Genomic DNA, 22,758 nt, shown 5'->3' on the forward strand with positions numbered 1-22,758 from the left:
TCCCGGTGGCTGGGCGGCTGTACCGCGGCCCGAGGGGCAGCCGGGCAGATGAGACCGCCCCTTCTCCGTGCCCTGTAGAGGTTTTTCAGAGAGAAGCACGGACCGGTTCCGAACCCTCCGGACCGCCCGCGGGAACTGAAGCGGCGCGAGGGGCCGGGCAGCGGGACGGCGAGGCCGCGAAGAGGTGAGTCCCGCAGGTCCGGGAGGGGACAGCTGAGAGGGGAGCCTCGCGGGCCGTGGAGGCCGGACTTTCCCAGTTTCGGGTGCATAGTTGGGCTTCGGGGTGCAGCGAAGGACTTTAGGACGAAACAGTTCGTCCTGTTCATATCGTATTCGAAGAAGGTACTGTGGTGTTTAAAAATAAGAAGCAGTTTTGTGTCCTCTTTCCCATTTTCTGCACTCGCCCCTTTTTCCAGACCCTTGTCCTTCGGCTTTCTTTATTCTTCCACACACGTTGATTTGCAGGGAAAATCCGCCGGCCGGTCCGCGACTGCCCTAAGCATCCTCCCTGGAGAAAGGCATGCAGCTGCCCACTGAGCCATCCGTCTGTGCGTGTCCCCACCCACCCCGCTCCCCATCCTGCGAATGATTTATCTTTCACTTTTGTATATTAACTGAATTTCCAAAACTTCAGGCTCTGAAGATTCTTCTTTTAGGAGTCTAGCCCTATGGTAGTTACTTCCATTTTCCACGGCTCCCAGTAGAATAAGCGGCAGTGTGCAACAAACAAATGGCAGTTATGGGGCACCCGCGCAGACATTCGTTCATGTGGTTTCTTCAGTCATCCGTCAAATATGTATCTTACCAGCTTTTCCTGGTGCAGGAAACAGCTGAAGGTGGTAGAGCTAGGTTGCCCCGTCCTCGGTCTCTTATCTCCGGAACCCAGCCCTAGCCGCTTTGGCTGAAGGCAGATAACAATCACCATCCATCACTGATGATGGACGTCTGCTGGGTCCTGAGATGTCTGTCCATCTGCTTCTCCGGACTATACCTTCCCTTGTTTAGCTGAGTTCTTCTTTTCAAGGCGCAACTTGAGATAGATATATAGATATATAGATATAGATATAGATACCTATATCTATATATTTAAAAAATAAATAAAACAAAGAGCTCATTTTTAATTTATATATAGATATCTATAAATATCTATATCTATCTGAAAAATGTAAAAAACGTAAAAAATAAATAAATAAAACAAAGAGCTCATTTTTTTTTTTTTTAAAGATTTTATTTTATTTATTTGACAGAGAGAGATCACAAGTAGGCAGAGAGGCAGAGAGAGAGAGAGGAGGAAGCAGGCTCCCTGCTGAGCAGAGAGCCCGATGCGGGACTCGATCCCAGGACCCCGAGATCATGACCCGAGCCGAAGGCAGCGGCTTAACCCACTGAGCCACCCAGGCGCCCCAAAGAGCTCATTTTTAATTTATATCTAGATACTTATCTATATATCTAGATACTTATCTATATATCTAGATACTTATCTATATATCTATATATAAATTAAAAATGAGCTCTTTGTTTTATTTATTTTTTACATTTTTCAGATTTTATTTCACAGTAATCTCTACAGCCAGCATGGGGCTCAAATCTACAAGTTCAAGAGCCATAAGCTCCACTGACTAAGCCAGCTAGGTGCCCTAAAGCTCAACATGATTATTCTGTTTGGAGTGTGGGCCTTTGGGTCCAAATACTATTGTGTGGATGAATGATGATAGTCTATGATAAAATTTTCACTGTTTTATAGCCATATAAGAATGATACCCTTTTTCTGAAGTTTATTTGAAGAGGTATTATTTTGCAGTCACTCAAGAGAATGAGATCAATCTATATGTACCAACACAGAAAGGTGTCATTTGTTGAGTGGGGAAAAAAGATCCTGTTTGTATAAAGGAAAAAAGACACATCTATTTGAGTATGGATAGAAACCATCCTAAGGGATAATACAAGAAACTGGCAACACTAGGTACCTTTGAGGAGTGGGATTGGGGGAAAGAAGTTTTAAATTGATTTGTATGTATTTAAGAAAAAGTGTTTTTTTTTTTTTTAAAGATTTTATTTATTATTTATTTGACAGACAGAGATCACAAGCAGGCAGAGAGGCAGGCAGAGAGAGAGAGAGAGAGAGAGGGAAGCAGGCTTCCTGTGGAGCAGAGAGCCCGATGCGGGGCTCGATCCCAGGACCCTGAGATCATGACCCGAGCCGAAGGCAGCAGCCCAAACCACTGAGCCACCCAGGCGCCCCAAGAAAAAGTTTTAAATGTGAATTATTTTGAGATTGTCATTTCTACTTTTTTTTTTAACGTTAAAATATTATTCTGTGAAATAATGATGATAGTGGGGATAATGGGGTATTGTTTCGAATATTTGTTCTTACCAGGCCCTCCCTTTTGAGGGTCCACAGAAGCAGTAATAAGAAGTTGCCAGCTATGGCTGTGACCACATGAATCTCCAATTTCTGAGTTACTATTGCTTTTGCAGTGCTAATTATGGTCTCAGCACTCAGTTGTTCTCCAGTTGTTTCAAGTGTTTTACCAATTCAGGGGTAGAGCCTAGGATTCTTTCTATTTCCTTTATATATATCTATAGATATAGATATAGATATATACATATATATGTGTATATATAGATATATACATATATACATATATGTAGTTCTTTTATGTTTTCACAGTAGGTAGCAGTACACCAGTCAGGCACACTAAATGGTGTTCTATAAACCTTGATTACTTGATACCAATTTTCAGCATGAGATTTCTTAATTCAAATTGTTTTAAAAGCGAAGGCAAGAATTTTTTTTTTCTGTCTTCTCTAGGAAGGTGCAATGGCGAGGAATTTATCTGTAATCTTGATTCTGACCTTCACCCTGTCAGTCACAAATCCCCTTCATGAACTAGAACCAGCAACTGCTTTCCCTCAGACCACTGAGAAAATTATTACAAATTGGGAATCTGGCATTAACGTTGACTTGGCAGTTACCACACGGCGACATCATCTACAGCAGCTTTTCCATCGCTATGGAGAAAATAATTCCTTGTCAGTTGAAGGGTTCAGAAAACTGCTTCAGAATATAGGCATAGATAAGGTTAAAAAAATCCATATACACCATGACCACGACCATCACTCTGACCATGATCACCACTCTCACCGTAATCACGCTGCTTCCAATAAAAACAATCGGAAAGGTCTTTGCCCAGACCGTGAGTCTGATAGTTCGGGTAAGGATCCCAGAAACAGCCAGGGGAAAGGATCTCACCGATCTGAACATACCAATGGTAAAAGGACTGTTTTAATCAAGGATGGTGTTACTGCTAGTGAAGTGACCTCAACTATGTATAATGCTGTCTCTGAAGTCGGAACTCACTTTCTAGAGACAATAGACACTCCAAAACCCGGAAGACCTTTCCCCAAAGATGTGAGCAGTTCCACTCCACCCAGTATCACAGAAAAAAACCGGGTGAGCCGGCTGGCCAGTAGGAAAACAAATGAATCTGTGAGCGAGCCCAGAAAAGGCTTTATGTATTCCAGAAACACAAATGAACATACTCAGGAGGTAAGATGAATGCTTTTCATTATGCCTGCTTGTTTGTCCTGTCATTGCCATTCTATCTCTACTTGCAAGGAGTATAAAGTAAAAATAAAATGATGAGGTTTTTGGAGAGCGAATTTCTACCTTTTCATCCAGGCATCCATCAAAACCCAAAGGCCTTTGTCCCTACTGTGTCATAAACATTACTGATAGAAAACTTGGAGGGTAATTTTTTTTATAAAATGGTGCTGGCAGCTACAACTGTTTTCTAATATGGAATTTAAAATGAGTATGAAAAGCAGTAATCAAGGTTATTTTTGGATAAAGTCTTTAAAAGGTGAATATTGTTAATGAAAAGTAGAGAATGAGAGGTGGGAAAAGCAGGCGTTAGAATCCATGTTTTAGGGAAAGGTGTGGTTGAAGGCACAATAGAAGGCAAGAAGAACAATAGTGTTACCTTCTTGGAAGAGGGATCTCAGTGACTTGTGGAGTGCTGAAACTGGAGCAGCTCCCAAGAACCATGTGCTGGACAATAGAAAAATCTGGGAACTGAGGTTCTAAAGTCATGTGTTTTTCCTAAACTTGACTTCCAGACTGTACAATTTTCCTTGGCTGAGAAATGTCCAAGGCAAGGAATTAGTTGGTATGCATTAATATGCAAACCTTAAAGAGTACTTCATTCAAGTCATCCTATGACTGTACCAATTCCAGAATAATCCTAATGTTCATTCCCATAGCGACACTGGTCCTAAAGTTTGTCCTGAATAGTATTGGCCAAGAACTATGGGAATTTAAAGTAACTTTACAGAAGATGAGAAACAGGTGCTACTGCCAATTTTTTTGTGAGAGAAGGGGAGCTTAGATTACCTAGAGGGGATTCTCTTCAAACTAAGCTTGTCATCTAATTAAGTTGTTGAAACAGCTGCCTGCTGGTACAAGTTTGTTTTATTAACCAGCCTTGCCCTCTGCAAGAGTAATTTACATAATTTAATATTCTCTCGTTGTAGAGCTTTTGCCAGGTGAATAGACAGAACTGAGCTAAGTTTTGCAAGTACAGTCATTGCAGGAAGAGTGACGTGTCTTGGGCTTGTTTAGGCCACGTAGGGTAGCATTACTACTAAAGCACCATATTTCTCAATCTCTAATGAACTCCATCTCAAAATTAAAGCTCATTTCCTTAATAGGTTTATACAATGAGTTAACAGGCTTGTGAATGTCCATTTATCCTCAAGGTTGTTCCGCTGAGGGCTTTCTCTGGATTACTAGTGATTGAGCTCCTTCTCCTGAGAAAAAAAATAGGCAAAAGAGGTAGGATATCCCCATTGTGACATAGCATCTCCAGGGAGCTTGAGGCAAGTTCCAAAGTACTCAAGACACAAGTTGGTTTTAATGCATTAACTTGAAAAAATAAAGAAGTAGCTTCAGTATGGAAAGGGTGTTGTATCATCAGAAAACTTTTTTGGATTGTGTAATGAGAAGGCTTTTTGGTGATTTTCACTGCTTTGTTTCCTGCAGTGTTTCAATGCGTCAAAGTTGCTTACATCTCACGGCATGGGCATCCAGGTTCTGCTGAATGCAACGGAGTTCAACTATCTCTGCCCAGCCATCATCAATCAAATTGATGCTAGATCATGTCTGATTCATACAAGAAGTGAAAAGAAAGCTGAAATCCCTCCAAAGACCTATTCTTTACAAATAGGTAGAGTCATCTTTTTTATGCAAAAATAATTTCAAGTAGATACATTTATGTTACACTTTTTCTTACATTTATATCAACCTATTCATTTTCCAGCATAATCCTAAGTATCTTAATTGTTCTCTGCCTTGAAAGTGAAGAAAGCAAGCTGGTTAGCCTTGCCTTAAGAAAAAAAATAATAATAAAAAAATAAAGCAGCTATGTAGCTGAGATCATCCTACAGGAAATTAGGGGCATCTTAAATTTGGGCTTTTTATGTTGTCACACTGTTTCAGAAGGTCAGTTAATATCTGCTGTTTAAGAGCCTAAATCTGGTTCTTATTAATAAATGAAACCAGGATCAGTTCTGCTGTAGTGTAGAACCTGCGTTGCTCAAAACTATGGTAGATAAATAATTCCCTTGTTTACTGAAGAAATCATTGAATTCCCAGATTCTTTTTGTATTTCTTTTTTCTTCTTTTTTTTTTTTTTAAAGATTTTATTTATTTATTTGTCAGAGAGAGAGGAGCGAGAATGAGCACAAGCAGACAGAGTGGTAAGCAGAGGCAGAGGGAGAAGCAGGCTCCCGGCTGAGCAAGGAGCCTGATGCGGGACTCGATCCCAGGACGCTGGGATCATGACCTGAGCCGAAGGCAGCCGCTTAACCAGCTGAGCCACCCAGGCGTCCCTTTTTTCTTCTTCTTTTTTTTAAGATTTTATTTATTTGGGGCGCCTGGGTGGCTCAGTTGGTTAAGCCGCTGCCTTCGGCTCAGGTCATGATCTCAGGGTCCTGGATCGAGCCCCGCATCAGGCTCTCTGCTCAGCAGGGAGCCTGCTTCCTCCTCTCTCTCTCTCTCTGCCTACTTGTGATCTCTCTCTGTCAAATAAATAAATAAAATCTTAAAAAAAAAAAAAAGATTTTATTTATTTGACAGACAGAGATCACAAGTAGGCAGAAAGGCAGGCAGAGAGAAAGAGAGGGAAGCAGGCTCCCTGCTGAGGAGAGAGCCCCATGTGGTGCTCAATTCCAGGACCCTGGGATCATGACTTGAGCTGAAGGCAGAGGCTTAACCCACTGAGCCACCCAGGCACCCCTCTTGTTTTTTTTTTTTTAACTCCTCTCTTTCATAATTTAGCTGTGTATGGGAGTCCAAAAGCTCAGGTCCAAGTGATCTAGAATTTGTCATTGGTAACCATTTTCTCCCTTTGACCCCCATCTGAAGAACTTTCCACCAGGCTTCTGCTCTTTCCCAGGAGGGTTCAGTCAGATTGTTCATTTGCACCAGAAACAGATTTCTCAGTTATTATTCTGTTACCACAGCCCTCTTCCACTAAGTTTGTATTTCTTTAGCTTAAGAAATGCAACTTGCTTTGCAAGTTGCTTTATGCTACTCTGTTAAAGTTCATCAATTGTATAATTTTTCCTTTGCTGTGTTCATTTGACAGCCTGGGTTGGTGGCTTTATAGCTATTTCCATCATCAGTTTTCTATCTTTGCTCGGCGTTATCTTAGTGCCTCTCATGAATCGGGTGTTCTTCAAATTTCTCCTAAGTTTCCTTGTGGCGCTGGCCGTTGGGACATTAAGTGGTGATGCTTTCTTACACCTCCTTCCACATGTAAGTACAGACATTTGCCCTATCAGTGTATTTTATTATTCAACAGTGAAAAGATTAATATATTTTTGGTTTGTACTAGAATTCTTTGTTTGATATATTTAAGAGGTTAGAAATTTGGTTTAGAGGAGTTGATTCTAAAATATATTAGGTGACTGAAATTTGCATTTACATACTAGATCTTAGTATATGTTCGTGGTTTGTTTTTTGCTTTTCTCTTTAATGAAATTTACTAAATACAGACTAATTTAACTTTTTGGACCCAGTTAATAAAAGGAGATAGATTCTGCCCAGATATTATTACTGTGACAGATACATTAGTGTAATTGCTACAGAAATAAAAACTGATTCTGTATGTACTCAAGAAACAAGTTTTCCTTTGGAGTTGAATTTATGTGTATAATTAGAGATTCACACTCATTGACACAAGTAAATTCTTAAGTAAGTTGAATAGAGTTTACTTAATAGCTCCATTAAAAAGTTAAGTATTTGGATCTCATCCTTTAAGCTTCCCTTAAAGGTTTACAGGTCAGTAGGGAAAAAATCCTTATGAGAGCTCTCTACATAGCCCGTCATGTTCCATCCTGTAGTGAAAAACTGTTTTTGCTGTGCTGAGCTCCCCGTCCCCAGATGGCAGATGTTCACCACGCAGCCTGTGTGTAGGGTGTACCCTGTGACCACCCCCAACTCCCCTCTGTTGATGAGCTGCACACTCGGTTCCCTACCATGCCCGAGGGCCAATGCCTGCTGCAGACTGCTGGAGCATATCACCTGATCTCAGATATCTGCCGGGGCCGGTGACACACACTAGGCTTCTTGTAAACACAGCAAAGGGACTGGCGTGGGCTTTTTCAGTGTGGAGTACAAATAGAACACCCTGTATGCCTCTTGAGTCTGGGAATTCCCTGTCATTTGTGGCCATGGTAACTTGTTCAACATTGAAAATACCTGCTACCTATATGAGAGTCAGGGAATGCATCTGTCATCACGCTAAACCAATGCACACTCTTAAGTGCCTTAGCACATTATACATTAAGCTCTAGCTCACTAGTAGCCTGTGGGTCATTTTGATGTATTAAACTTCCCCCTCAGCTCTGACATAGCCCCTTAATTGCCTAATTCTAAATGGTTTCCATATTTGGCCTTACTGTCTTAGCCAAGTTTTCTGACATGTATGAAACTAATGAATTCATAAAATACATACTGTTTTTCCTGTAGTCTCATGCAAGTCACCACCATAGTCACAGCCATGAAGAATCTGCAATGGAAATGAAGAGAGGGCCACTTTTCAGTCATCTGTCTTCTCAAAACATAGAAGAAAGTACCTATTTTGATTCCACATGGAAGGGTCTGACAGCCCTGGGGGGCTTGTATTTCATGTTTCTTGTTGAACATGTACTCACATTGATCAAGCAATTTAAAGATAAGAAGAAAAAGGTAAGGAAAAGTACTGTTTACTTACTAGACATTTTTGAGTAGGATTCTAACTAGACTGTTAGCTGAGCTTTTCCAGCAGGTATGATCTTCATTCAAGAGAGTTTCAGTACCCTGAAATACTTTTTCTTTCCAGAGGCATAACCCTGGAGTTCTCTGTTTTCAGTATTTCCTTCAGACTCCTGAGAGGGTAAAAATGGCAGAGGTTCAACATTTGTGTAAAACCAAACAAGGCACAAGCAGAGTCTTGAAGATCTGAAGCATCATGATTACAGCCTTGATGGTGGCAACAGTTTCTTGGGTATATACACCCAAATTCATTGATGTGTGTTTGTTAAATATGGACGCCTTCTTCATTGTCAGTCATACCTCAGTAAAGTGTTGTGTTTGTTGGTTTGTGTGGGTTTTTTGTTGGTTTTTTTGTTTTTTCTTAAATGGGCTCCATGCTGAGATCAAGACCTGAGCTGAGATTGAGAGTCGGACATTTAACCAACAGAGCCATCTAGACATCCCTACATGCTTTGGTTTTTTTGTTTTTTTAAAGATTTTATTTATTTATTTGACAGAGAACACAAGTAGGCAGAGAGGCAGGCAGAGAGAGAGAGAGAGAAGCAGGCTCTGCACTGAGCAGAGAGCCCAATCCTGGGATCATGACCTGGGCCAAAGGCAGAGGCTTTAACCCACTGAGCCACCCAGGCACCCCTACATGCTTTGTTTTTTAAAGAAGCATTATGGTCACACTGTCAGTATTTTTTGGTAGTTAGGATTAACTGTTCTCATTAACTTTAATTATTCACCCTGTAGCTGAATATTCTCCATGTTTCAGAGGGTTTGTGACTTTCATACTCTTGTCCTTTACAAATTGCCACCAGAAAATAGTATGAAGCAAAACCATAGGCTCTTTATTTCTGGTTTAAAAAAAAAAAAAGAAAAATTAACTATGGTTATCTGTCACCTCTTAAACTGTTGTGACCAGGCAAGTCAGTCAAAGGACTGTCCTGATGGAAACTCTTAAAAAGGACATATACACATCTTAGACATTTTAATTTAACTTAAACTGCGTGTACATTCATATTCTGGTCATTTGTTGTTGACCAAGGTTTTCTTTGAGTCAGAAGTTTGATAATTTTTTCTGTAGCCATGCTCCTTCACCTACAGTCTCCAATTTTGGTTTCTCTCAAGTGAAGAAGAGGTTACACACTTGGAAAGCTATACGAGAGTAGAATCTAGGTTTTGTAAATTTTATGCAATGGTTGCTTTACATAACTTGATAGTCTTTTTTTTTTTTTTTAACAACTTGCTTTTGAATCTTATAAAAGCATTCAGCTTAAGTTTTCATAGAAGTAACTATTCTCACCATCATTTCACAGTTTGAGTTATGTGTCATTAAATTGTGCAATTACTATAACAAGCCTAACTGGCATGAAGAGGTTGGAAAACAAACGCAGTTGTTTCTTGCTGAGCGCAGAGCTCACTGTGGGAAGCAAGTGCGTGTGTGAACAGGAAAGTTGCCTCCTTCTCCCTTCTGTGAACATTTGCCCTTAGAGATTTGTCCTTCACTAAGACCTCAAGTTACAAATTGTGAACCTTCTCTTTACTGGACCTAAAGCTAGAGGAAAGAAGTGGAATGAGAATAGCTTATTCACTCCTCATCCAGGAGTCCTCTTCCATGTTCCCATTGTCCCAGGTGCTTCACTTGGACTGACTGGAGGATATATCCTACTTGCTGACATTCCCTGGAATTCTTTCCCTAAAAAAACAAATGACCTTACATTAGTTTCAGGGGGAGGTTTGGAGGTTTGTTTGTTTTACTATGTCTCTAGTTCACATGCCATCATTTCTAACATTCTAATTTCAATTTAGTTTTTAAATTTTACCTATAGATAGCTTTTCTTTAATCTGGTACTCTTTAACATGGGACTGTTAAGAAGTAGGCTCCCTGTGATTTAACACAGAACAATTTTTAACTCAGTTGTGAAATCAATCTTGTGTCATGACCAATGTTTTTAAAGGCAGTGGTAATATACAGTGTATGACGTGTTTTACTATGGCTTATAGTCAAAGAAGTTTAATGATCTCTTTTCTAAAATAGTTTCTACTGGAATAAAAGCTCTGAAGAGGTAGGACCTTTGCCACATCTCCAATGCCTAGAATAGCATCTGGCATGATAGATAGTTAACAAACATTTGTTGAACGTACAAGAAACTTTAAATGGCAAGCAAGCATAATTTCTACACAGACTTCCCACAGGAGTTTTGCAAATGTTAGTTGTTCTCTTCCCTTTCAGAATACATTGAGTTTATCTTTTGTTAAAGGTGTCCAGATCTTAGAGTTACTCATTTAACAGTTTTAAATTACATTTGTTCTCTCAAAACAAAACAAAACAGGGGCACCTGGGTGGCTCAGTGGATTAAGCCTCTGCCTTCGGCTCAGGTCATGATCTCAGGGTTCTGGGATTGAGCCTTGCATTGGGCTCTCTGCTCAACGGGGAGCCTGCTTCCCTCTCTCTCTGCCTGCTGCTCTGCCTACTTGTGATCTCTCTCTCTGTCAAATAAATAAATAAAATCTTAAAAAAAAAAAGTTCTTCCATATACAGTGAGTGTTTAGAATTTTTTCAGCCTTATAACAGGACCTAGGATTTTCCTGAAGATATCCATTTTGCATCCTTAGGAGATTGCATATATCATATGATATCTGTCAATTTGAAATCAATATTCAAATTTAAATACACCTCAGATGTAAGAGGTTACATCTCATACTTGATTATATATAGTTGGACCTTTATAATAAGTTCAACCTCAAAAGCTTTTTTCTACCAGTGAAGGCTGTTTCTACCAGTGAAGGTCACGTTGCGGACCTGCAGGTCATCTATGACATCTCCCTTATCCTCGTATCTAGGCTAGTTTTAGTGAATACATCCGGAACTTTTCCATTTCTCTCCCTCTTCCTTGCTATCATTCTAGTCTAAGCCATGCTTTTCTCCCACCTGACAGCATCCACTTCTTAACTGGCCTGTCTACAGTATTTTATTGTTTCCTTCTCCCAGTCCAGAACAGAACAAAGTGATTTGTTTCAATGGAAATCTGATGAAGCTGTACACCGCCATTTATAATCCTTCCTTCAGTGACTTCTCTATATTTGTAGGACATAGTCCACACTTTTAACTTGGTTTGCATTGTCTGGGTCTCCTTCTGCCACCCAGCCGTTAGCCCCCTATCTCTGACCACCTTGCACTGCTTTCATTTCTGGGATGGGATTGGCCTCTTTCTGTTTTAAGACCCTCCCACATGCTGTTCTCCCTACGTGGAATCCACCTCTATTCCCAGCCTACAGTTCCCCCACAAACCTCTGCTTATCTTAGGTCTTGGTGTAAGGATCACCTTCTCAAGGAAACCTGCCCTGGGACTTAGTTAGGTCTTATTATACACTCATAGCATTATGTGTTTTCCCTTTGTAAAACATGAAAAATTGCAATCAAAGAATTGTTTAATCATTTTATCTGTAAAGCCTCCCTCCCTATGGATGATAAGCTCCATGAAAATAGAGACCATGTGTATCTTGCTTTATGTTGTATTGCCAGCATACAGCATAGGGAACATTATAGGTCCTGATACTTACAGAATGAAAGAACTGGTTAATCTGTAAATTCTCTGGAGAGTCATTGCCCAGCAGGAAAGAAAGCATTAACTGAACTGATATAAAACATCCTGAATTCATTTATTGTCACAAACATTGAAGTACTTTCTCCTTTAAAGGTACTAAGCTGGGGGTCGGTATAAAGATGGGTTTGTGTGCTTGCCTTTAAAAACTCTATAGTCTAGGAATGTACGGATGGTTTACATGTTATCAGAGCAAGAATGAAATCTCGGGCCCAGTGGTGATTGTTTAAGTCATACTCAAAAGGACTGCAGATAAGAAATCTATTATTTGTGGGACCATTTTCAGTAATTTTGAGTATTCTTTTCTACATAGGAAACGTATATAAGTAAAGTATTGCTTTTACGCAAGTAAGCAAAGTAAAGTAATGAATGATTTACGTAAGTAAATCACACACTGCGCCATTGTTCAAATGGTGACCTTTCTGCTTGGGCTCAAAGATAAGGATAATAGTCAAGCATGGTATTGAGGTGGTTAAAAAACCTAGTGATAAATTCGAGGCTAACTAATAAGAGATTTGTTTTAGAAAAAAAAAAAAAGGAAGCTTGGTAATGGTGTTTTATTATAGGAAAAGTATTTTAGTTTTAATAGCAAACACCTAATCAGTGTCACAGTATAGTTTTAGGTTATAAAAAGTCTGGGAAGTATGGGGTTTCGGTGTCCAAAAGAGGGTTGGAGAGAACCAAGCAGTTGGTTAGCAGATCACTAAATGCTGGAAAATATGTCTCCAGTTGGTTCTAAAATTGATAACCTGAGGCATAGTTCTGTTTAATATATGTATGAATCATTCAGGCCTCTAGTTAAAATCCCTGTGCTGATTCATTAGGTCTGGGTGTGGCCCAAGATTGTTCATTTCTAACAGGCTCCCCAGAGCACACTTAAAGTAGATGACCTAGGGGACATTGAGAAAGATGGATATGTGATTTTGCAACATTTCTTATTACTGAAGCCTTGATGCTTCACCATCCTGAGCAGCTGTTGTGCCTAAAACACACGGCTAGGTGCTGTGTAAATTAACTATAGGCCCTGCCGGCCCTTGGAGGACTTTTATCCCAATCCCAATAAAGGTCCCTTACTCTGTTGTCTTCCCTGGGTCATCCGCTTAACTGTTTGTTTATAATTGTACACAGAAGCACTTCAATGGTTTTAAAGTGCTGCTTTCTCTTACCATTTTAGAATCAGAAAAAACCTGAAACTGATGATGATGTGGAGATTAAGAAGCAGCTGTCCAAGTATGAATCTCAACTTTCAACAAATGAGGAGAAAGTAGACGCAGATGATCGTAAGTCTTAACAAATCTGAGGTCTGATGGGAGTTTACTGCACTGTGATTTGCAGGCAGCTTGGACTCTCTGGGACAGAGGGGACCTTGTCCCTTTGTCTATTTTATTTTGTTTTTACTTTTGAAATATTTAATGCCTTTTCTTTTTAATTGCCAGTGAGTAAGCTGTTTATATTATATTTACATTTCTTCCTCTAATTTTTTATTTTGAAGGAATTCAGACATACAGATGATACAAAGTATTGCAAAGAGGGGCGCCTGGGGGGCTCATACAGTTAGGCGTCTGCCTTCGGCTCAGGTCATGATCCCAGGGTCCTAGGATCAAGCCCTGCATCAGGCTCCTTGCTCAGTGGGGAGCCTGCTTCTCCCACTTCCTCCTCCTGCTGCTCCCCCAACTTGTTCTCTCTCTCTCTCTCTCTCTGTGTCAAGTAAATAAATAAAATCTTTAAAAAAAAAAAAAAAGTAATACAGAGAATTTCTGTATCTTTCATACAGCCCCCATATTTTACCCGCCCTTATCATTCTGTTTCTCTCTGAGTACACATACACACACTGTTTTGCTAAGCCATTTGAAAGTAAATTACAGACGAGATGTCTCTGTATCCCCACATGCTCCCTATATGTTTCCTTAGAAAAAGGACATTGTCTTATATAACCATGGTTCAGTTACTGAAATCAGGAAATTAATGTGATACCATGTCATTACTAGTCTCTAGACCTCACTTATGTTTTTCCAGTTGTCTTAATGACTCCTTTATATTTTCCCTCCATCAGAAGAAAACGTTGGTCCAGAGCATAGCCCAGGATCAAATACTGCATCTAGTTGCCCCTCATTTGGGCTGTTTCTAAACTTTTTTAGGACTAGATTGATCACTCGGGGCAGAAGTACCACAATGTGGTATTATATCCTCTCCAGTAATGCGGTGTGCTGCCTGCCGTGATGCCCCGCTTTGAAGTTACTGTTTTTCCTGTAACTGGACTGTTAGCTTGCCATTTCTTATTGGATGAAATGAGATAAGATGAAAATTTTAAACCAGACTCCTCGCCATGACCCTCATGGTCTGACCCTGCTCTCCAGTCTGTCCCATTGTTCGTTGTGTCCAATCTCACTGCCCTTCTTTTCATTCCATGAGCACACCAAGTTTATCTCCAAGCCTTGCATTCACTATTGTTCCTGCTCGGAAGCCTCCTGTCGGATCTTCACACAAATTCCTGCCCCATCAGTTAGACTCAGAGGCCTTACCTGATCACGCAAAGACAAATGTCTCCCAGTTACTGTCCTTCCCATTACCCTTTTCTGGTTTTCTCCATGCTGCCCAGTGCCTCATAGGACCTTATTTACACGTTTTCTTATTAAATGTGTCTGTCGCCCCACAAGAACAGAACGTGCTAGAGGCGCCAGAGTGGCTCAGTGGGTTAAAGCCTCTGCCTTCGGCTCAGGTCATGGTCTCAGGGTCTTGGGATCGGGCCCCGCATCGGGCTCTCTGCTCGGTGGGGAGTCTGCTTCCCCCTCTCTCTCTGCGGGCCTGTGTGCCTGCTTGTGATCTCTCTCTCTCTCTCTGTCAAATGGATAAATAAAATCCTAAGAAAAAAAAAAAAAAAAAGAACAGAACGTGCTTGAAGTTAGAGACTTTGTCACACTCCCATCCGTCCCCCGTGCCCGGCAGAGTACCTGGCCAGAGTAAGTGCTCACTAGATAGCTGCCAGCTAACCAGGGAGAAATCTGCTTAGTTGCTACTGCCTACCTCTACGGTTTCCTTCCCAACCTTGGTTTTTTTATCCTCGTTTTTTCTCTAAAGAGTAAATAAAATGTTCTTGCTCTTCTTGTGTCTATTCCTTCTTCATCATGGAGTCCAGTGCGGTGTATAACAGTGAGAAGGAGTTGTTGCCCTGGAACTGGACCACAGTGTTGGGAATGTGCCCATGAAAAGTGTGATCCGTGCACAGGACAAAGGGAAAAAACAAAACTTTACTGTTGAAATTTACTTTTCTTTGTACAAGTAGATAATAAATAAATTGTCCTTGGTGATCACTGTATTTCAAATGCTTGTTTTTCCTTGAACTTCACCCTAAAAAAAGAAGTTAGACAAGAGGATTATGCATGTTTTTTATTTCCAATTTTCAGTATTTTTCTTAACTGTTTTTCTAAAGTAAGTATATGCTGCTTTTTTAACCAGGGAAAAAAGACATCTTTTAAAATGTAAGGAGGCAGGTATTACACTGTATGTTAATTAAATGGAATTTTATTAATAACTTGAAAAAGAAAAAATGTAAGGCATAAGAAATCAAGGGAGAATATTGGGGCTAGTTATTGGAGATTGAAGTTTAAAGTCCGTTCTTAATCTGTGAGGCCATTTCATTTCTAAAATTCATTAAAACCTGTTGATGTTTTGCATCAGCAGTATTCTGCTTCATTCTGTATGTGAGAGGCTTGCCATGCTCTAAGATCTTTTTTGACTTTGTCGGGGAATGTTTGGAATACGCGCATTAACAAAGCCTTCTGACTTTGACCCAATGTCCCTTATGTTTACACCTAGGACCTGAAGGCTATTTACGAGGGGACTCACAGGAGCCCTCCCACTTTGATTCTCCACAGCCAGCAATCCTGGAAGAAGAAGAGGTCATGATAGCTCATGCCCATCCGCAGGAAGTCTATAATGAATATGTCCCCCGAGGCTGCAAGAATAAGTGCCATTCACATTTTCATGATACGCTTGGCCAGTCCGACGATCTCATTCACCACCATCATGATTACCATCATATTCTGCATCACCACCACCACCAAAACCACCACCCCCACAGTCACAGTCAGCGCTACTCTCGGGAGGAGCTCAAGGACGCCGGCATCGCCACATTGGCCTGGATGGTCATCATGGGCGACGGCCTGCACAATTTCAGCGATGGCCTCGCAATTGGTACGCATCTGCATGTTTGCTTCTTGTTGGCTGACTCTGAAAGTCACATGACGCCACCAGGCCCCTTTAATGAAGTCTGGGGCCGTTTTGATAAAGCTAATAACTTCTAAGATCATCAGAATGTTATTTCTTCTGTAGCTATGTTGACAGTGAAGTACTAAATAAAAGTTACATAAGATTAAGTGCTGCAAACTGCCTGCTCCGTTACCTAAGTGGTAACTCTCAAAAATTGTTTTAATTTGTAGAATCTTAAAATCAAGCTTTAACGTGCATGGAGTATATGTTTTTGTTGGGTTTTGTTTGTTTGTTTGTTTGTTTTTACATTAGAGTTCCCCCCCTTATCTGCAGTATAAGCAATATTAAGGTACAAGACACTTTTTTCCATCATCTTTTATACGGAAGGAATCCTAGCATATCTGATAAGTTGAGTTAAAAAAAAAATTTAAGAGAGATTTTGCTATTAAATTGTTTGTTCTATCATGACCAAGAGATAATAGAATACTTAAAAATTATAGTGACCTGGTGCTGGAAGGAGCAGTGGAAATAATTACAGGTTAGGCAGCTAAGGCCTGGCAGGGTGAACCCCTTGCCCAAGGAGGCAGTGCTGTTTTGTAACCAGGCAGAGAGGAGCACAGTTGGCTCCCTGGAAGCCTGGTGTGCTTCCTCCTCTGGGTACTGTGCACAGCAGAAGCAACAAAGGAGGAGATGCACATGCTCGGTCACACTTTATAAGCGATCGGTTGTATACAGTGCTAGTTTTTAAAATGGGGGGAGCTATTTGTCTTAGACTTTTCTCATTAGACAGTGAAAGAATGAATGTGAACAAATCTAATTACCTAGTGGATTTTTCTGAGGCCGGTGAAATGTGTTTGTACTCTTGACTGCTGCATTTTCTTCCAAACATTTTAAATCAGTTTACTTTTTACATAAATGTTTTCCGTGATAACGATTACATCTCAGGTCTGTGATAAGATCCTCTAATCACTCTGAAGCACAGTGGAACTTACCCTTCTCAATTGTACCTGCTTATGCTCCACTGGGAAATTTAAACCTAATTGCATGTAACCTAACGTTACTTGTAGAGAATATGCAGAGTGCAGCTGGAAAGTTCTGTTATTTCATGACCCGAATCTCATTTACTTCTTTCACTCATGCTGTATGCTGGTAAGATTTAAAAAAAACAAAAAACAAAAAACACCCATAGAACAATGTAGCCAAACTTTCTCTGATTGATTTTTACCCAGGGGCTGCTTTTACTGAAGGTTTGTCGAGTGGTTTGAGTACTTCTGTTGCTGTGTTTTGTCACGAGTTGCCTCATGAATTAGGTAAGAGAGCCATATAAACAGTATTTTCCAAGGGGATGAAGTGTCCTAGTGTCACTGGCATTTGCTATTGATAGTTCCAGCAAGCTTCCTTGTAACTTCTCTGCCTTCTACTAGCCTAGCTAGGTTTCTTTTCTCACTGAGTATAAGTTTGTTTCCAGCCAGTACTCTGACCCTATGAGTATAATTACACAATTGCCTCTGTGGCATTGCCAGAGAGATTTGTGGGCCTCCTCTCTCATCCTCTTACCCTACCACATGCCTTCCTGGACCAGCATACTGGTGACATCAGTGATCATTATCTTCATACCTGCAATATGAGTAAGACCACAGGATTCAAAGAAGTCAGCTTCCATTAACAGAGAGAAATTGGCAAAGAGATTCTCACTGGAGCTAAAGAAAAGGGAAGTTGATGAATTGTCTTTTGAATATTTTTCTCCTCTGTCACCAGGATTTAAAACCTTTCCAGAGTTGTTCTGGATCCCAGTTCATGCCCTTGTTTTTCTTCTTGTAGATACATATTTGCACACACCTGTGCTGCCATTTTCAGTTTTGTTCCTTGGCATGTTTTCTGCCATTCAGAAGGCCTCCCATCTGCCTGCCGGATGCTTATAATCCTCCACATCTGGCTTATGTTCCACATTCTAGGTCCTTCATATTCCCTGAAGCCTCTATTAGCTATTCCCATCTTCATTGCTCTTTTTATCCTTTTATAACTAGAACGTTAGACTCATAAGCTCTTAATTATAGATTGCCTTTATCATTTGCTGATCATTTCATCTGTGAAATGATCAGTGAAATCCTCTTCTTTGTGCCCGATTATAAGCTTGTTGAAGACCGTGCAAGAGCGCAAATTTAAATTCATGGTATTTATCATTCATTGACAGAGTGAAAGCCTTAAGAAAAACTTTGGATTAAAAAATACCTTAATTTATAGAGGTGTTAGGGTGATTTACACTAATACTTGTTACCCCTGGTAATCCTTAGCTGCTTTCTTTTTCCTTCAAAAAAATTTAGAGAAGTTCTTAAATTAAAAAGTTTCTTGGGTATGTGTCTGAATAGTGATTTCTTTCCTTTCTTTGTTCCCTTTTTTGTTTTCTGTTAAAGGTGATTTTGCTGTTTTACTAAAGGCTGGCATGACTGTTAAGCAAGCTGTTCTTTATAATGCTTTGTCAGCCATGCTGGCGTATCTTGGAATGGCAACAGGAATCTTTATTGGTCATTATGCTGAAAATGTTTCTATGTGGATATTTGCACTTACTGCTGGCTTATTCATGTATGTTGCTCTGGTTGATATGGTAAGTTTTTAAGAAGTCTAATTACAGTGTTGACTAACAAAATAGAATGTTCAGTGAAACCTCTTTAAAAAAAATAGTAAGATTGATTGACTGATTGATTGATTGATTTGAGAGAAAGAATCCCAGGGTGGGGGGAGGAGCAAAAAGAGAGAGAATCTCAAGCAGACTCCACACTTGAGTGCTGAGCCAATCCAGGCTCAATCCCAGGACCCTGAGATCACAACCTTAGCCAAACCCAAGAGTCAGATGCTTAACCAACTTAACCAGGCACCCCATGAAACCTCATTTTTAAAAAGGCTTTAGTTTAGGAGGTGCCTGACTGACTCAGTCAGTAGAGCATGCAACTCTTGATCTCAGGATTGTGAGTTCTAGCTCCACTGTGGGCATAGAGCTTACTTTTTTAATCAATTAATTAATTAATTTAAAAGGCTTTAGAATAAATACAGTAATAAGTGAGTCTGTATTTTATAAGAGAGCATAGAAAATACAGGTTCTTTAGGGTGTATCTTTTTGGATTACTGCTCGCAAGCACACCTTATCCTGCCTAACGTGTGTCAGGATACACAGAAATATCCACCCCTTTCTGATATGTCTTTTTGAGAGTAGAATCTCAGTAATCAGGCATTCAGCTTTGTATAGATTTGTCAGAAAAGAAACCCAGCACAAGCCACATGTTGTGAATGCTCATAATTTCTTCAGAATGCTCATAATTTCCTTATTTTTTTTTTCATAATTTCCTTATTAATGGACAAAGGAGTCACTTTGTTTTGTCAGCAAAGTCGGCATAACAATCCCAACCAGTCTGATTGCTAAAATTTTATTTTCTATATAAAGTCTCCATATCTCTAAACTTAGGTAAGCCATATGTTATGTTTGGTTCAGCTACCGGCAGTAATGAAAAGAGAATAATCAGTATAGTTCTTTGTTTCATAGTAGAGTGAACTGGACCAATATAAACTTTGACTTGTTGAGCATACCGTGAATAATCATTATGAATTAAGCTGCTGGGAAATGCTGTATACATTAGCTAGAGTCAGTATGTATATGGTCCCATTTTAAGGAGTTGGCTCAGTTGGGACGCCTGGGTGGCTCAGTGGGTTAAGCCTCTGTCGATGGCTCGGGTCATGGTCTCAGGGTCCTGGGATGGAGCCCCGCATCGGGCTCTCTGCTCAGCGGGGAGCCTGCTTCCCGCCCCCCCATCTCTCTGCCTACTTGTGATCTCTGTCAAATAAATAAAATCTTTAAATAAATAAATAAATAAATAAATAAAAATAAGGAGTTGGCTCAGTATATCCAGCGACATATAAGCTAGTATTACTGCCCCATAAATTCTTCTAAAAATGAATCCGTGGTTCTGAAAACCTAAATGTTGCTCTTGTTTTTTCTTTAAGGTACCTGAGATGCTGCACAATGATGCTAGTGACCATGGATGTAGCCGCTGGGGATATTTCTTTTTACAGAATGCTGGGATACTTTTGGGCTTTGGAATTATGTTGCTTATTTCCATATTTGAACATAAAATTGTGTTTCGTATAAATTTCTAATTAGGGTGTAAATGCTAGAGTAGCTTGAAAAAATATTGCGGTCTGTAGTTTAAATAGGTCATAGGGAGATGAGAGTTCGTAAGCTGTGATATGCAGCCTTTGCGGTTAGTGGATTTTGTGATTTTTTTTTTATTGAGTATTTCCATTTGTTATGCTTATAAGGTCAGTTATGGTGGTAACACAAAGGTACGTTTTAATATTTAAGTTATTCTATTTTGGGAATATGAGCTATATGTGCAATTTACCAATTTTACCAGTTTATTGTATAAACAAGAGATTTGGCATGACATATTCTGTATATTTCAGGAAAATTGTCTTTAATGCTTTTTCTAGAACCTAATTTAACACAGTAAGCCCCATGCTGGATGTCAGGCCTCTGAAGAACTGCTGGCATTTAGGAGTAAGGATACACAGAAAGCCTGAGATACCAATAACGCTTGTACTGAGTTTTAGCTAAGAAATAAAGAGAAAAAAAGAATCTGTAAGAATTAAGAAGGCACAGATTTCTTTCCCAAAAAAAGTCACAAAACTCATTACAAAATAGAAGAGAAAATTTAAATTAAAATGGCAATACTAGTGTAGAGTACCTTCATAACATATTTGTCATAGTAAAATAAACCATATAACATATTTGTCAGTAAAATAAACCACAGTGAGCACTTTTTACTAATTTAGTTGTACATTTAACTTTGTATAATAGAGAAGTCTAAGTATATTTAATGAATTCAAGCAATATATACCTTACCCAAGAAATTGGAATGTTCAAATATTTGTGTGGAGTTATACCAGATGAATATGAGTAAGTCTATGTATGGCCAAAAACTTGGGTATTGAATGTTCTGGTTATCTGGTTTACCAAATGACAGCATAATAGAGCTTTGAGATGGGCAAGGGCATTAAAACTACACTGAGTGTAATTTGACTCCTTGAATTCAGAAAGTACTTTGGTATCTTTCAGTGCTTCAGTGTTGTCATTATGAGCAATTATCATTTTTATATGTAGTACTTTAGACATACTAGGGCTGTCTGTGGCATTCTCTAGATGTTGCTTTTCTACAAAATAAATTCCCCATGTCAGCTTGATATCAGATATCCGACTTTTTTTTTTTTTTTTAACACCATCCTAACTACTTAAGCATACAGCTCATTAGTTTTAAGTATATTCACATTGTTATGCAATGGATCTCCAGAGCTTTTTCATCTTGCAGAACTGGATCTCTATATGCTTTAAACCACAACTCACTTCTTTCTCCCACAGCCCCTATAATCACCATTCTACTTTCTGTCTCTGAATTTGAGATGTCTGATTTTCTTAAGTACTATCCAGACTATAGTATATCAATTCACTTATATTATTGATCAGTTACATCAATTACTCAGTTTTAAATTCTTTTCCACAAAGATAGTTTAAGAAATATTGACCCACAGTTTGTTCCAAGCCGCCCCTAATTTTTCTTTTATAACAATCAGAGCCTTAAGCTTGAGAAAAAGCACTGATGCCCTACATTCTAAAGAGAATTTTTAAAAAATAATAATAAAATAGACAAGACCCTAGACCCCACTTAAAGCCTATTGAGAGTCAACTGAACCATCATCTCTATTCCCCAAGCCTAGTGAAAGGGATGGATATGGGTAACAAGAGAATGACTAGGGTTGAGGGTGCCTCAGAGGATGACATGAAGCATCTCCTCTAGCAAATGATTACTCTGCTTCAGAATTCTGCCCACAGACCTTCCTTACTGCTGCTAGAGCAGGGCAAGATGAGGAAGCTCTGGAAGAGCTGGAAATGTTCCTTGAGATTGGGGAACACAGCCTTGACTTTTCACAGATTCTGAAGGTGGAAGATGTGCTGGGCCTAACCACAAAACAGAGTGAACTGGAAAGATAGTTCCCACTCAAGGTCAAACTCTGTAGTGAACACATGGAAGGTTTAAGGAGTTAGTTTCCATGGCTTCATATGGGGGAGAATAGAGATTAAAAGAACATGCAGGAGCTGTAGAATGTGAACCAAAACCTGATCTCTAGGGGGAAAGAAAACTTAAAAGACTGACAGAAAAATGCACAAGTGATAACTTGAATGAAAAAGACAGAGATAGGTGTATAGGTGGCTCAGTTAGTTAGGCGTCTGCCTTGGGCTCAGGTCATGATCCCAGGGTCCTGGGCTGGAGCCAGGTCAGCCTCCCTGCTTGGTGGGGAATCTGCTTCTCCCTCTCCCTCTGCCCTGCCCTCTTCCCTTGCTCGTGCTCTCTCTCAAATAAAATCTTTAGAAGACCTAAAAATAGAGTAGATCATGTATACTTGAGAACTTTATGGATTAATTTTCTGAAAAAGATATTTACTAAGAAAAAATAGAAAGTCAATTACTGCTGGGGGCACCTGGGTGGCTCAATCATTAAGTGTCTGCCTTTGTCCCAGGTCATGGGTCCTGGGTTCAAGCCCCACAAGGGGCTCCCTGCTTGGTGGGAAGCCTGCTTCTCCCTCTCCCACTCCCTC

At 39.9% G+C, this 22,758-nt stretch overlaps 1 protein-coding gene across 2 annotated transcripts; it reads left to right on the forward strand.

The window, feature by feature from the left end:
* The first annotated feature begins 71 nt into the window (after window positions 1-71).
* SLC39A6 (solute carrier family 39 member 6) lies at window positions 72-21,355 on the forward strand. 2 transcript variants are annotated; one of them, XM_032310699.1, is made up of 10 exons: window positions 72-184; window positions 2,813-3,550; window positions 5,042-5,225; window positions 6,648-6,817; window positions 8,033-8,251; window positions 13,082-13,187; window positions 15,724-16,101; window positions 17,346-17,426; window positions 18,531-18,721; window positions 20,113-21,355. In XM_032310699.1, exons 2-10 carry the CDS (start codon window positions 2,822-2,824, stop codon window positions 20,263-20,265), a joined length of 2,211 nt encoding a protein of 736 aa, XP_032166590.1. In that variant the 5' UTR covers window positions 72-184; window positions 2,813-2,821; the 3' UTR covers window positions 20,266-21,355. The 2 variants fall into 2 exon arrangements, with proteins under 2 accessions (XP_032166590.1, XP_032166591.1); XM_032310700.1 differs by having other exon boundaries at window positions 91-184; window positions 3,369-3,550; window positions 20,113-20,265.
* Window positions 21,356-22,758: the final 1,403 nt, after the last annotated feature.

This window comes from Mustela erminea, chromosome 13 (assembly GCF_009829155.1).
Source record: "Mustela erminea isolate mMusErm1 chromosome 13, mMusErm1.Pri, whole genome shotgun sequence".
Classification (NCBI taxonomy): Eukaryota; Metazoa; Chordata; class Mammalia; order Carnivora; family Mustelidae; genus Mustela; species Mustela erminea.

What these genes read in the sequence shown, in the direction of transcription:
- SLC39A6 (XM_032310699.1), top strand. Translation starts at nt 2,822, where the DNA reads ATGGCGAGGAATTTATCTGTAATCTTGATTCTGACCTTCACCCTGTCA. An exon ending in CAAATGAACATACTCAGGAG is followed by an intron (nt 3,551 to 5,041) that starts GTAAGATGAATG and finishes TGTTTCCTGCAG; the next exon opens with TGTTTCAATGCGTCAAAGTT. An exon ending in TTAAAGATAAGAAGAAAAAG is followed by an intron (nt 8,252 to 13,081) that starts GTAAGGAAAAGT and finishes TTACCATTTTAG; the next exon opens with AATCAGAAAAAACCTGAAAC.